Below are 12231 nucleotides of genomic sequence, written 5' to 3'. Positions count from 1 at the left end.
CCAGAATGCCAATGCATCAAATGGACCATCTTCAACTCCACAACGCCAGCAGGGGCAACTGAAGCGAAAGCAACCAGATTCAGAAGAGCCCCATCGCGATCAAAGACGGGTACGGCAACAAATCCCGGGTCCAATGGCACCTCCGCCTAGACCAAAGATGAACGTGGACGACTTCCCAGAGGTTCCACGGATAGAAAAGATACAGAGACATGTCCGAGTCACCTACAACGGCATGGAGGTTGCTGAAGCGTCGGACGGCTTCTGGGTTCTCGAGCAGTATCGACCACCAGGTTTGTTTCTCGGCCAGACGACAAAGTTGATCCCGCACAGGTCGTTAACACACTGATATAGAATATTACCTTCCCAAGTCATCCCTCAAGGTCCCTCTCACCCCCACGGGCTACAACCCACCGTGCAGATTCAAGGGACCCAGAACACACTACTCGGTGAAGGGTCCTGATGGCAGGCTCCTGGCCAACAGGGTCTGGTCCTACGAGAAACCGAAGCCGGGGTACGAGGCCCTCAAGGGCTACGTCTCTTTCTACGCGCGGCCTTGGCAGTCGTTTGTCGACGGGGAGCGGGTGGTGCCGTACCGGACGGACTTTCGAGGCGGCTGGGTGACGGCAGAGATTGTCGGGGTGGTGAGCGAGTTTACGCCGAGGTTTTAGAAGGAGATGACTACAGTAGCTATCTGACACGGGAGATTTGGATGGGAACTTTGTTAATATGGGAATGCCCGGAGCTTGAGGAATTATTATTACAGTGGGTTCGTAAACTGCTTCCATTGCTTCCATTTCGTCGTATTCTGGGCCGTCAGCTCCGGGAGGTGACAGGGGGGGGAAATAATGTCTGGAGATAAGATGAGATTACTATGAGATCCACGAGATTGAAAATGGGGTCCCAGGAACCCGAGTTTGGGATCAATTGGATCAAATCAAGCTCTGACAAGGGTGAAATTGCCAGACCAGGGGTGGTTGGCTGTTGGAATGGGAGAATCCACAATCCCCTTTTTTTCTCGACTGCCCAGACTCTTGTTGGCTCGCAACTCTATCGTCAGACTATCGTACGTACCATCGTGCCCGGCTGGGGAACTATCTACACGAGAAGAGAGCTAGGGGCATGAGGCGAGCTGAGCGAGGGATGAGTTGATCGTAAGGGTCCTGATGGGAAGAAGGGAGGGGCAGTTTGAGGCGTTGGAGGGGGATCTGATGTGTGAGAATTCAATCAGTCAATTAATGAAAGAGTTAATCCCTGAAATGGGCGGTAAAGTGAGGGCTGGTGAGACGGAGATCTACGGTGAGACAAGAGACATCAAATGGGTTTCAGCCCTGAGTGTGCCTGCGAGTTTGAGTTTGGCATGTTTCTCCCTTCCGTGTCTCAGGCTTTCCCTCCCTCCGTTTCGCGCTGTAACGGGATCGTCCGCCCGCTTTCCCTAACCTCGATGAAAAAGGAGAAGAGATTCCCCGACGGCATGGCAGCCCGCTTTTCGCGAGAACCAGCAAGCAGGCTGGGACTAGCGCAACATTCCAGGGAACGGGGATGCGATCCGAAGGCAGGAGAAGGGGACCGAGGGGCCGGTGAGGAGGGGGATTGGCGGTGATGCGCTGGGCTTGGGCGGGCTAAGACACGACGTCGTCTCTCGATAGCCTGCTTGACGGAGAGGCGGGCTCTATCACAATTTGAGGCTGGGAGGCTTGGAGCTGAGTTTTCCTGTGCAACAATAGTTTCTTTTTACTGACGAGTAGAGCTCCATCAGGGTGAAAATCTTTAATCGCATCAGGTACAGTACAGTTGCGGAATGTGATGCGACATTGACGGTCTCATTTGGCGTAGGTGATGCTATCATCAATTAAACTCACAACGCTCTCCAAAGGGTTAATTGCGTGTGTGCCTGCGCAAGCTTGGAACTCAAAATGCTGTTGAGACGCTGATGGGAAAACTATCTACGGAGTACTGGATCTATTTCCGAGTTGGCGGCCGCTTGTGGCTGGCTCAGGGCAGAGATGATCCAAAAAAGGTACACGCGAGTAAAAAAAGATGCCCACATGGAATGGTCCGCTGTGGACTTTGACGAGCTGCTCTCAAATCATGGCCAAGATGGAGTCTTGGTGGATATGCTACCCCCCAGCAAGGGATGGACAGAGATTCTAGAGCCAGCAAGAAGAAAAAGACGGGCTCATGCTTAGAGCGAGCGTCGGATAGCACCCGGTAGGGCCGGACGGTGTCATGCACCATCTTCCGTGTTTGCTCTTTTCCTGGAACACGAAAGAAAGCCATAGGTCCACACTCGAGGCTGCGCCAGTCAGCGTCAGATCAGCATGTGAGACGCCGCTGATCTGTAAGTGAGAAAGAGACGAGTCGAGTCTTACGAAGCGTACATGGTGCTCATCACTCACAGACTCGGCAGTACCTATTTGCGTCGGGTTGATGCGATAGACTCCATGTTTTGACGTCTCGAGTAAAGTTGGTTGAGCTACGACGTCGTATCTTGGGCATGGCTTAATGATGGCTACTCCTCCGTTGATGCATCCCCATCACCTTCTCTTTCGGGACCTGTCCGGCTTCTTTGGGTCACATACCTCACAAGCTGCAACACTGAGGTTGCCTGGAACTGCGGCGTCTGTAGCCGATCCCTTGGGGACCTTGGCCGAGGTTAGTTTCGATTCCTCACGATGCTGCACTCTGGCGTTGTATGTAGGTATCTCAGTGTATCTTGGTGGCAGGCTGCGTCATCTCCCTTTGGTCTGACTCAAAGCGATGATGCTTCCCTGCATCGACTTTGGTGGATGACTCCCTTTGTCTGGCGCGGCCTTTTGGTCTTGGTGGAGTGAGTGGTCCCGTGGAGCGGCGGACGGGCTCTAGCAAGTGTCGCGAGCGCTATTCGGGAAACGTTGCAGCCCGTGAGGCCTTGCGTAACGAAGCAAAATACAGTGCAGCCTGGCGTATTTTATTCGGCTGCCTGCAATGACTCACACTGTGCCAGGCCATTCCTTTCCGTCCATTTCGCACGTCTTCCCTGAGATGAGCCCATCTCGTCATTGTGCAGATGGAACACGCCTTGGAGCGCAAATAGCTCCTCCATCAAGTTTCCGCAAGAGGCAAAAGATTGGACTCGAGATATGGATTATTTTCTTTTGATGTGTTGCTGATCCATTACTGCGTCAGCTTTGAGTTGGACTCGTCCCCCCTCACTTGTGCCTGGAATTCTAAAAAAGCCATGGCCGAGAGCATATCTCACGACGTTGGGGTGAGGGGAAGCTGTGATGAATGGTGCCTTGTACCACCACACGACGCGACGACTCGTGTAGAGTAGATAGCCGGGCTCACCTATTGTTGCCTCCCCTAAAATTAACATTCGGCAGCCTACATGAGATGTACAGCACATACACGAGCCTGAGGACGGCAATCCAATACCTCTCCGCGTGCCGACCGAGTGTAGGTATCAATCAACTCACGGATCCACCAATCACGACATAGACTCGCACCACTCACCAGCCATCCTGAAGAAACCTAAGAAAGGACCCGGACGGACTGTTCTGGGCAAACAATACTCCCGCCGCCCGCCGCACCATGCTCGAAACAAGGGAGAAGGAGCGAGAAGCTCCGTACATGGTCTCCTCCCAGGTGCGCCGCGGGCTCCTGGGCCGGTCGAGCCTCCGTGCTCCGTCAAGAGGCGGGTGCGCAAGTCAAGTCTCACGGCCTCCGATTGATCGCCCCCTTTTTTTGGAAACTCGAACGGGCTGTGGATCCCTCCGTGGGCACCGACTCTCAGGTAGGTTGCGTGTCAGCCCGCCTCCCGCCAATCACGCCGCCCCGCGGACCATGGACTCAGCCCCCTGCAGTTGAGCCACCCTCCTGAAGCCTAGCGGTGGGGGACAAGACTCAGCGCCCTGCTGCGTGGCTTCTGGTGGGCCGATGCCGATGCGCCCCCTGAAAGCCTGTTCGTAACGACGGCCAGCCCTGGTACCCAGAGGTACGTATCGCCCGCCACCTTTCCCCATCGGGACCTCAGCGAGCGTTCAGGGGGTGGGGATCTCAGGGGATGGTGCCTCAGGCATCCAAATGCCACAAGCTCCAAGCCTCCAAACTCTCGACGTGTCCTCAACATAAAGAGAACTGGTTCCCGCTATGCAAGCAGCTCTATTCCGACACAACCAAACCAAACAGCCCACATATGAACCATTTGGCGCTACCACGATGAACCCCATAGAGATGATGACCCCCGGGTCCTTTACCGACGCTACGACACCTCCAGTTGACGCTACCACTATGAACCCAATGGAGATGATGACACCCAAGTCGTTTACCGGTGCAGAAAGTCCTTCTATGGCCTCCATCAAGGAAGAGCCTTCAACACCTGAATCAGACTCTTCTTCCCAGAAGAAGCCAACCAAGAAGCGCAAGTCCTGGGGTCAGGTCCTCCCTGAGCCCAAGACAAACCTCCCTCCTAGGTATGTCTCTCCACTTACACCAATGACGTCGCAACATGGTCCTCACACTGCATCAAGGAAACGAGCCAAGACCGAAGATGAAAAGGAGCAGCGTCGTGTCGAGCGTGTTCTCCGTAACCGCCGCGCCGCCCAGTCTTCCCGTGAACGCAAGAGGCTCGAGTCCGAAGCCCTCATGAAGAGGAACAAGGAGCTCGAGAACCAGCTTGGCGAGCTTCAGAGGACCAACATGTTGCTCGCCAACGAGCTCGCCCAGTACCGACGCACCTATGGAATTGTTACTCGATCTTCCTCTCCCCTGGACTCCCTTCGAGAGAACGCTGTCACTCTGTCACCAGAGCTCTTTGGCTCTCAAAACGCCACTGGCATGGTCGATGTCATGACTCCCCCACACGCCACTGTCAACCCTGCGTCTCTCTCCCCCAGCCTTTCTCCGGTAACCGACTCTGCCGCTACCCCCGTGAAGGAGGAGCCGTCTATGGATGTGACTTCTTGTGAACTGACCCCTAGCACCTCTCCCGACCTGGCACAACATCCTGCTGAGATGTTGTCTTCCGACCTGCAGTGTCACATGTCGGCGGAGATGCTAAGGTCGTTCCAGAAGTCGCTAACCTTGACGGCGCCAACATTGGGCTGGCACCGGCAGCTTCGGATGATGTCGCTTTTAGCCTCGGTGATTCCTACGACTCTTCCTCTGACGCTGACCGATTCGTCCTTGAAAACGGTCTCGTCAAGAACGGTATCTTCGATTCTCCTTGCTCTTCAAACCTCAGCGAGGAATACCTCCTCGACTACCCCTCTCCTTCGTCCAACATCTATGACGACTTCGACATTAGCCAGTTCTTTGTCGACGACGCAACCACGGCCGCTTCGGAAGCTATGTCATCTTGTGACTTCTCCGCCGCGAACCACGCCCTCGAGCCCAAGGTCCATGACCTTGTGTCTCCAGTCTCTTAGGAAGATTTTTTCCAGCAGCTCCGACCTGGCGCGTCCTCACTTGGATGCGACGTTGGCAGCATTGCGGTTGATCTCCGAGAGAAGTGAGGCACAAGTCAAGACCTTGTGGCGCGGATCGCATGGATCGCGCGGAGATGACAGCAAGCTGTCACAGTGTCTGAGCAAAATGGTTGCCGCCGCGGGAGCTACTAATGACGTTTGTCTGGCCCGACCGGGTCAAGGAACAATCAAGACGACGAAAGAGCGGTGCAGTTCTTTGAACTCGCTTCCAGCAGAGCAACCGACTTCTACCTACTATAATAAAACGTCTGGAAACGGTGTGTGGGGAAACAAGACTCAACAGTCTTTCATGAATTTTCTGGTTTTTGTATCTTTCGAGGGTATGGGTATTGGTCAAACCCCGGAGCAAGGCGTCAAGGATATTATAAATGTCCCAGGGGGACTGGAAAACCACGGGTTGAGCCTCTTGTACAACAAATACAATGACACGCTTATGAGCGATGACGAACTACTTCTATGTGCCTTCTGTGATCTCTGTGACCGACGCCGATACTGCTACTGTAAACGTGATTTGTTTCGGAGCTGTGAAGCTCCAGCTCTAAACACTTGAGCTTGAGTAGGTACTGACGTCGGTGGTGACAGCTACCCCTGGCTTGCAAGCACTAAAGCTATAGCCCTACCTGGGACCGTGGTTGTTGGGGTGTTGTGAAGTCTAAAAGTGGATAGGGAACAAGACGGGCAACTTGTAACCATCTGTTGGTCAGCATGTCAATGAACGATGTGAACGTAGAGATGCCGTAGGCAGCTAATGCTACTCTTTCATTACTCGTAATGGCTGCCAAATATCATGACAAATCTCAACGCCCAACGCCTATTGCTCTATGGCTTCTATCACCACAACCCGTCTATCTCCTGCATCGCCGCCTCTTCATCGGCAAAGTCATCTCCTCCCTTTGGCTCTGGTCCTTTCTTTTTTGGTGCTTGATCATGACCCTCGGCTTCGGCCATCAGAGCGTCTAGATCATCACCATCTGGTTCGGGCTCTGAAGGCTTTGACCTCTTCGCTGCATCCTGGCCCTCGGCCTCGGCGATGAGGGCCTCGAGATCATCTTCTTCGGGGACTTCGTTGCGAATCGGGAGAGTGTGACGAACTTGTCGCGGTGTTGCATCGTAGATGTCGTCGTCATCTGGTACGTCGTCATCTCGTTGTGGTGTCTTTGCCCTTGACGGTTCTGTCGCCGTTGTGGTGGTGGTGGGTTCTGGGCCCGCTGGCTGTGATGTATTGTTCTCGCCGAATAGATCCTCCTCTTCTTCATCCTCCCCATTTGCAATGTGATCCTTGGGCTTGCCCTCATTGATCCATTCGTTGCGCGCGATTACGATTCGTTTCTTGTGACCGGCCTTTTCGACCATGGCGAGGGCGTCGAGGAACTTGGCTTTGGGGAAGAGGTCATCGAGCCAGAGCTGGTAGAAGGACAGGAGGCGGCCGGCATCTGAGAACTATAGCAGTGGGTTAGTTGGCTGAGAGAGAGCTTGGGGAATGGCGACAGCGTACTTCATGGCCTTTGCCCTTGATTTTCAGGTCGCGGGCTCTCTGCCGTAGCTTGGGGATTCCTTTTGGTCCCAGTAACCTGTCATTCGGGATTAGAATACCATAGAAAATGCTGATTAGTGTTATGCAGTCTCACCTATCCTCGTCAAGCTTCACATTGGGTGCTCGGGCTCGCTTCTTGACGTCGACTTCCTCATCAATTCCCAATCCGGAATCTGGCTCCTTTCGTTTCTTGGAGGAGGATTCTGGAGGCGGAGAACCGAAAGGGTCGTCGGAAAAGTCGCCGACGTCGTAATTATCCAGGCCGTTTGCTGGATCCGAGAGAATGCCAGCCATTTTGAAAATTTCTGAGTGTTGAGTGTCGATAGTGACTCCAAGGACTCGATCCTCCCTTTCACGACGCGTCCAACTCTAAGAGACGCGTTGAGAGCTTAATTGATTCTGTCCACCGCCAAGGTCCACTTCTCCCACGTGACCAATCATCGGCTTCTTCGATGGGCTGACCACTCACGTGATCATGTCCTGAGGCACCAATCCGGCGGCCGGCTCCAGCTTCTGAATGTACCGAAACCGACGACCTCGAAAGGCTTCGTGATAGGATTCAAGGAATTGTCCCGGACGAAGCACCGCACAATGTCTGAGAGCGCGACCAAGCAGGAGACTCCCTCCTTTGTCGGGGCCAGCAAGGTCATCCAGACCCCTTACCCGGTGAGTGAGGCCTCAATTGACGACGCATTGGCTGTTGCTGATCAGATGGATATTATAGCTCATTGACAACGATCCGTACGTCCTCTGTCCCCTCGAGTACCTTCCGCGATGATCCGAACTGCGATATCCCATGTTTTTCACTGCTCGAGCTGCTGCAATTGTTGGGATGGTTGGATTGTGGACCGTCGACTAACCCTCGGCAGTCACTTCAAGAGAGTTGTTGGATATGCCCGAACTAGCGACTACGTCTATGGCACTGCCGCCGCCGCCTTTGCGCCCGTTGCCCTGATTGCCCTCGAGCGATTCGCCCCTTCGCACGTCGGAAAGGGTGGTTTCCCCAAGGCCCTGCGACTGGCCGGAGGTGTCGGTATCATCGGCGGCTTCCTCTGGTTTTACCAGCGATCCTGCCGTAAGTCGACGACATGCCATAACCGGTAGCGATTGGAGAAATACTGACAATACGGAAACAGTCCGATTCTACGGCGCCACCGAGAACGCCCGCGAGATCGAGATGGACATGCGGGAGATGGTGGACAAGGTCAAGAAGGGCGAGCCCCTGTACGGCGTGAGCAGGCTGAGCCCCCATCTGCAGGGCGTGGCTGCCCGCCAGAGCCGGTACTCTGCGCTCATGTTCAGCGCGGTCCCGTGGTTCAACTTTGTCAACCACAGCCAGCACGGCGTCGACACGGCCAAGTACTACCAGCAGGCCGAGCGGGAGCTGGAGGCGGAGCGACAGCAGAGCTAAATGTGTTGTTGGGTAAAGATGAAAAGAGGTGTATATTACCAAGCTGGGGATGGGCAGTGCCTCGACGGCGGCGAGTTTTCTTGCGAGATGGAAATAGATTTCTTGAACCATTGTTGTTGAGTTGCAGAAGTGCATGTTTTGGTTGAGACTGGACTGAAACCAAGGATGGGCTATGGGAAGAGTCAGGCTTTTGGCCCTATCCGGGTAGCTGTAATAGGTGAAAGCTTGTCGAGATGGGATCGAGACAGCTGGGTAGACTTGGGGTTATTGAACCTCGTTCCTGGCGTAGGTAAGTGATGTATTTATGAGAGAGCAGATGCCCGATACACCCACCATACAACCTGTTTGATGTGTATTGGCTTACTTACATCTCATGGGACGTGGCATAATTAGATGGGCTTGAAGGGCTATTTTCTACTTTGCACCTCTTTTCTCATTCTAAGAGGACCATTGTATCACAGATCCGTCAAAGACTCATGAAGGTCTTCATGAAATGCCCCTGATGGTATTGAATAGGATATTGCTCATAGATGTGACATAGTGAACCATTCCTTCAGGTTAGAAGCCATGCTCTCATCTGTCAATAACCCACAAGGCTGACACACAAACAACTACTCCCTGCACCACTCTCGACATCACATGAAGTCTTCAACTGATCTCCCCCGCGTTTTCCTTATCTTGACGCACAGCCCCCGTGATACGCCGCCCCCCTCCTACAGTGGGTCTCAAAAAGTAACGACACATTCCGGGTTTCCCCGCTATATCAGTACCATCACCAAATGAGACTACATCTTCAGCGCCTTATTGCGCAGCCAAATGAAGGCCAATTGCATCTTATTTTATATCAATCTATAGATAATTGAGAGCTGTATCTTTTGGTATATCTAATACTTAGTATACTAGCCGTGGGCGTGCACAACAGCCTGCATTCTTCGCTTCATTGAGTAGACTAGGTTATCGATGACTTCTGGCTCAATCTCTTCCCACAGCTCGATCGCAGCTGCAATAAGAGCCTGCTTTGCTTCGTCGGTCTTGGGCATATATGTGAGCTCTGGATATCGCTTGCAAATCCTCTCTTTAAGGATCGCCCATAGGTTTTCTATGGGGTTGAGATCCGGGCTGCAAGGCGGCCAGTCTACCACCTCGGCCCTTCGACTCTTACACCACTCATAGATCCAGTCTCGTACGATGTGGGCTATAAATGTGCTGGCGTTGTCATGTTGGAAGTAACTATTCCTTATCACAATCCGGGGAAGGTATCGCTATAAGCATGCGAGGATAATCTGCGCAGTTACTCCGCCGCGAGGGCTTTCTGGATCGCCGGCTAGGGGGACCATCGGGAGGCGCCTGCGATGATTAAAAGCACTAAAGAACATCTGTGAGTGCCTTGTCGGTTGTATGCGTGTCTGAATATTCTTTCTGAAGAGTCTCTCGTGCTAGAAATAATTAGAAAAGTCGTAGTTATGAAAAGAATATATACCGGTTTATAGAAAACCTATGTATGCCTCTGGCCCTCTCCTCGAGCGATGATAACCTCATCAGAGAAGGTCTATTTCTCCCAAAAGTCCTCAGCCATATGAATATACCGCCGTGCAAAGCGTAGATGCTTTCTGGCGTTGGCTTTACTAAGGAAAGGTCGAAGAAGAGACTTATAATATATAATTCCTTCCTTCCGTAGGTATAAGATTAAAGTTGCCCTGCAGCAGCTTAACCCGGCTTCCTCAATTAATTCACGTATCTGAAGATGAGGATCTTGGGCAATAACCCTCAAAATTCTCCTTCTTTCCCTCTCTCTAATGATGCGCGGCTGACCGCACTTAGGTTGGTCCGCGGCACTCTCTTGGTCGCGATATCTTCGTACCACACCGTAAATTGTATGTCGAGAGATGCCTTCTTCCCGCGCGATCCGGGCGGCCGACACGCCCGAATTATATTTCCAAATAATCCTCGTTCGCGTATGAGGAGAATGATGTCTTTTTGGGGCCATTTGGACGTAAATTGATTGCGTGATGAATGATTGAAGTTGGTGATGATTTTGGTGGAGGTAGAAGTGAAAGCGGGGTACGGGAAAATGTGTCGTTACTTTTTGAGACCCACTGTACTCTATTGCGACCTCATGATCGTCTCCGTCGGGCTTCGGCCAGCTCCGGCTCTTACTCCAACGTCGCTGGCCAATCATGGCGATTGCAATGGATAAGACCGGACCAAGGACATGACCTTGTCCGCATCAACTTCCTGAACAGGAACCGTGAGAGGACCCTTTGTAGCGGGTTTAAATTTTTATATTTCTTCATATATGCGTGTTGTTCTTGCCTCGACTCACTCACTGCCTATCCGGAAGCTATACCTTTAAAGACCCAAGTGTGGAAAGTTCACGACGAGAAGCGTCGTAGCCTTAACAATGGACTCAAACCAAGAATTGTCGATGGACCTCCCCGTCATCGACCTCGACGTCTATCTCAACCATCCTCTCGACTCCGAGGCAGTCCAGGCCGAGTGTCGGAAAGCGGCCAACGCCCTCATCACCTACGGCGCCCTGGTCCTCCACGACTCCCGCGTCTCGGAGCAGGACAACTCGACCTTTCTCGACATCCTTGAAGACTACTTTGCCCAGCCCGAAGAGGACCTCAGGAAGGATGAGAAGCCCGAGCTGAGCTACCAGATCGGTGTGACGCTGGAAAACACCGAGAAGCCCAAGTGCGCCGTCGACGAGCCGTGTCTGGATGTGATTCAGAGACTTCATCCGTCGCAAAGACCGCTGGATATCACGGCGCATTCGCCGGATCCGAAGTGCAGGTTCTTTTGGAGGATGGCGGAAATTCCGCCGTTCAAGACTGAGTTTCCGGGGTTGAATGCTTCGAATATCGTGCCTGAGGCGCCGCATATTAAGGAGCGGTGGACGCCGGCTATGAATCAATGGGGGACGTCTATGAAGAATGCGTGAGTAGCTTGGTTTCAAACTCATACAATATGACACTAACCATATTTCGAGCGTGTCGAAACTGGCAGAGATGACGGCTGTTGGTTTGGATCTACAAGCTGAGTTCTTCAGCGACGCTGGACGTTACGGGTTTGATCCCCTATCCAGCACTGCGCAATGTTCATGAACTCACATGTTTTATAGACCGCATCTTCTTGCCCCTACAGCTTCTGATCTCAACAAGTACGGAGAGAAAGATACCATCCTCGCTGGCTTTCACACAGACCTCAACTTCCTCACCATCCACGGCCGCTCAAGGTATCCTGGCCTTCACATCTGGGCCCGCAACACCGGAAACCGGATCCCAGTCAAGATCCCTCCCGGAAACTACCTTCTTGTCCAAGCGGGCAAGCAGATCGAGCACATCACCGGTGGCCTCATCAAGGCGGGCTACCACGAAGTTGTCGTCAACGAAAAGACCATTGAGACGATTGAGAAGCGCAAGCGCGAGTTTCCCGATAGACCGCTAGTTCGAATCTCGAGCACTCTTTTCTGGCATCTGGGAAGTGACTTTGATCTCGTGCCGGTTCCGAAGCTGGTGCAGCGGGCGAAGGAGGTTAGGGAGGGGCAGAAGGACTTGGGTAGGGATGAGGGACGAGAGGGAGAGTATCCGGCCATGAAGGTTGGACGCCAAGTGCAAGAGTATGTTTGACCTGGGCTCGATTGACTTGAGGACTTGTTGCTGACTATTTCTAGGGAACTCAAGCACATTGCCTTGATGGCGTGAGGTGCAGCGTTGAAGTGAGTCGTCACAGCGGATCTCTCTGCCGTTGTGCCTCAGCAAGGCATAGGTTGCCACGGATGAGTGAAAATCAACATGCAAGTCTGAGAAGCAAAAGCA

At 53.0% G+C, this 12231-nt stretch overlaps 5 protein-coding genes across 5 annotated transcripts; 4 read left to right on the top strand and 1 right to left on the bottom strand.

Moving 5' to 3' along the window:
• Positions 1-157: 157 nt before the first annotated feature.
• NECHADRAFT_92195 (uncharacterized protein) lies at positions 158-695 on the top strand (the record flags this gene model as incomplete). Its single annotated transcript, XM_003040981.1, has 3 exons — positions 158-290; positions 352-641; positions 672-695. 3 exons carry the CDS (start codon positions 158-160, stop codon positions 693-695), a joined length of 447 nt encoding a protein of 148 aa, XP_003041027.1.
• A 3502-nt stretch (positions 696-4197) lies between these two features.
• On the top strand, positions 4198-5915 carry NECHADRAFT_99800 (uncharacterized protein; the record flags this gene model as incomplete). The annotated part of the gene is made up of 2 exons (XM_003040980.1): positions 4198-4942; positions 5014-5915. The coding sequence occupies 2 exons, from the start codon at positions 4198-4200 to the stop codon at positions 5403-5405; spliced, it is 1137 nt and encodes a 378-aa protein (XP_003041026.1). The 3' UTR covers positions 5406-5915.
• A 381-nt stretch (positions 5916-6296) lies between these two features.
• On the bottom strand, positions 6297-7293 carry NECHADRAFT_36875 (uncharacterized protein; the record flags this gene model as incomplete). The annotated part of the gene is made up of 4 exons (XM_003040945.1): positions 6297-6364; positions 6434-6905; positions 6961-7036; positions 7094-7293. The coding sequence occupies 4 exons, from the start codon at positions 7291-7293 to the stop codon at positions 6297-6299; spliced, it is 816 nt and encodes a 271-aa protein (XP_003040991.1).
• A 297-nt stretch (positions 7294-7590) lies between these two features.
• Positions 7591-8398, top strand: NECHADRAFT_29145 (uncharacterized protein; the record flags this gene model as incomplete). The annotated part of the gene is made up of 4 exons (XM_003040979.1): positions 7591-7665; positions 7724-7740; positions 7869-8074; positions 8136-8398. Coding segments are annotated over 4 exons (561 nt in total), but the record flags the coding sequence as incomplete, so codon positions are not given.
• Positions 8399-10811: 2413 nt separating this feature from the next.
• On the top strand, positions 10812-12117 carry NECHADRAFT_36910 (uncharacterized protein; the record flags this gene model as incomplete). Its single annotated transcript, XM_003040978.1, has 4 exons — positions 10812-11350; positions 11403-11480; positions 11535-12032; positions 12087-12117. The coding sequence occupies 4 exons, from the start codon at positions 10812-10814 to the stop codon at positions 12115-12117; spliced, it is 1146 nt and encodes a 381-aa protein (XP_003041024.1).
• Positions 12118-12231: the final 114 nt, after the last annotated feature.

The sequence above is a fragment of the Fusarium vanettenii genome (genome assembly GCF_000151355.1).
Source record: "Fusarium vanettenii 77-13-4 chromosome 3 genomic scaffold NECHAsca_54_chr3_4_0, whole genome shotgun sequence".
Lineage (NCBI taxonomy): Eukaryota > Fungi > Ascomycota > Sordariomycetes > Hypocreales > Nectriaceae > Fusarium > Fusarium vanettenii.
This window is presented reverse-complemented; position numbering and strand designations above follow the sequence as displayed.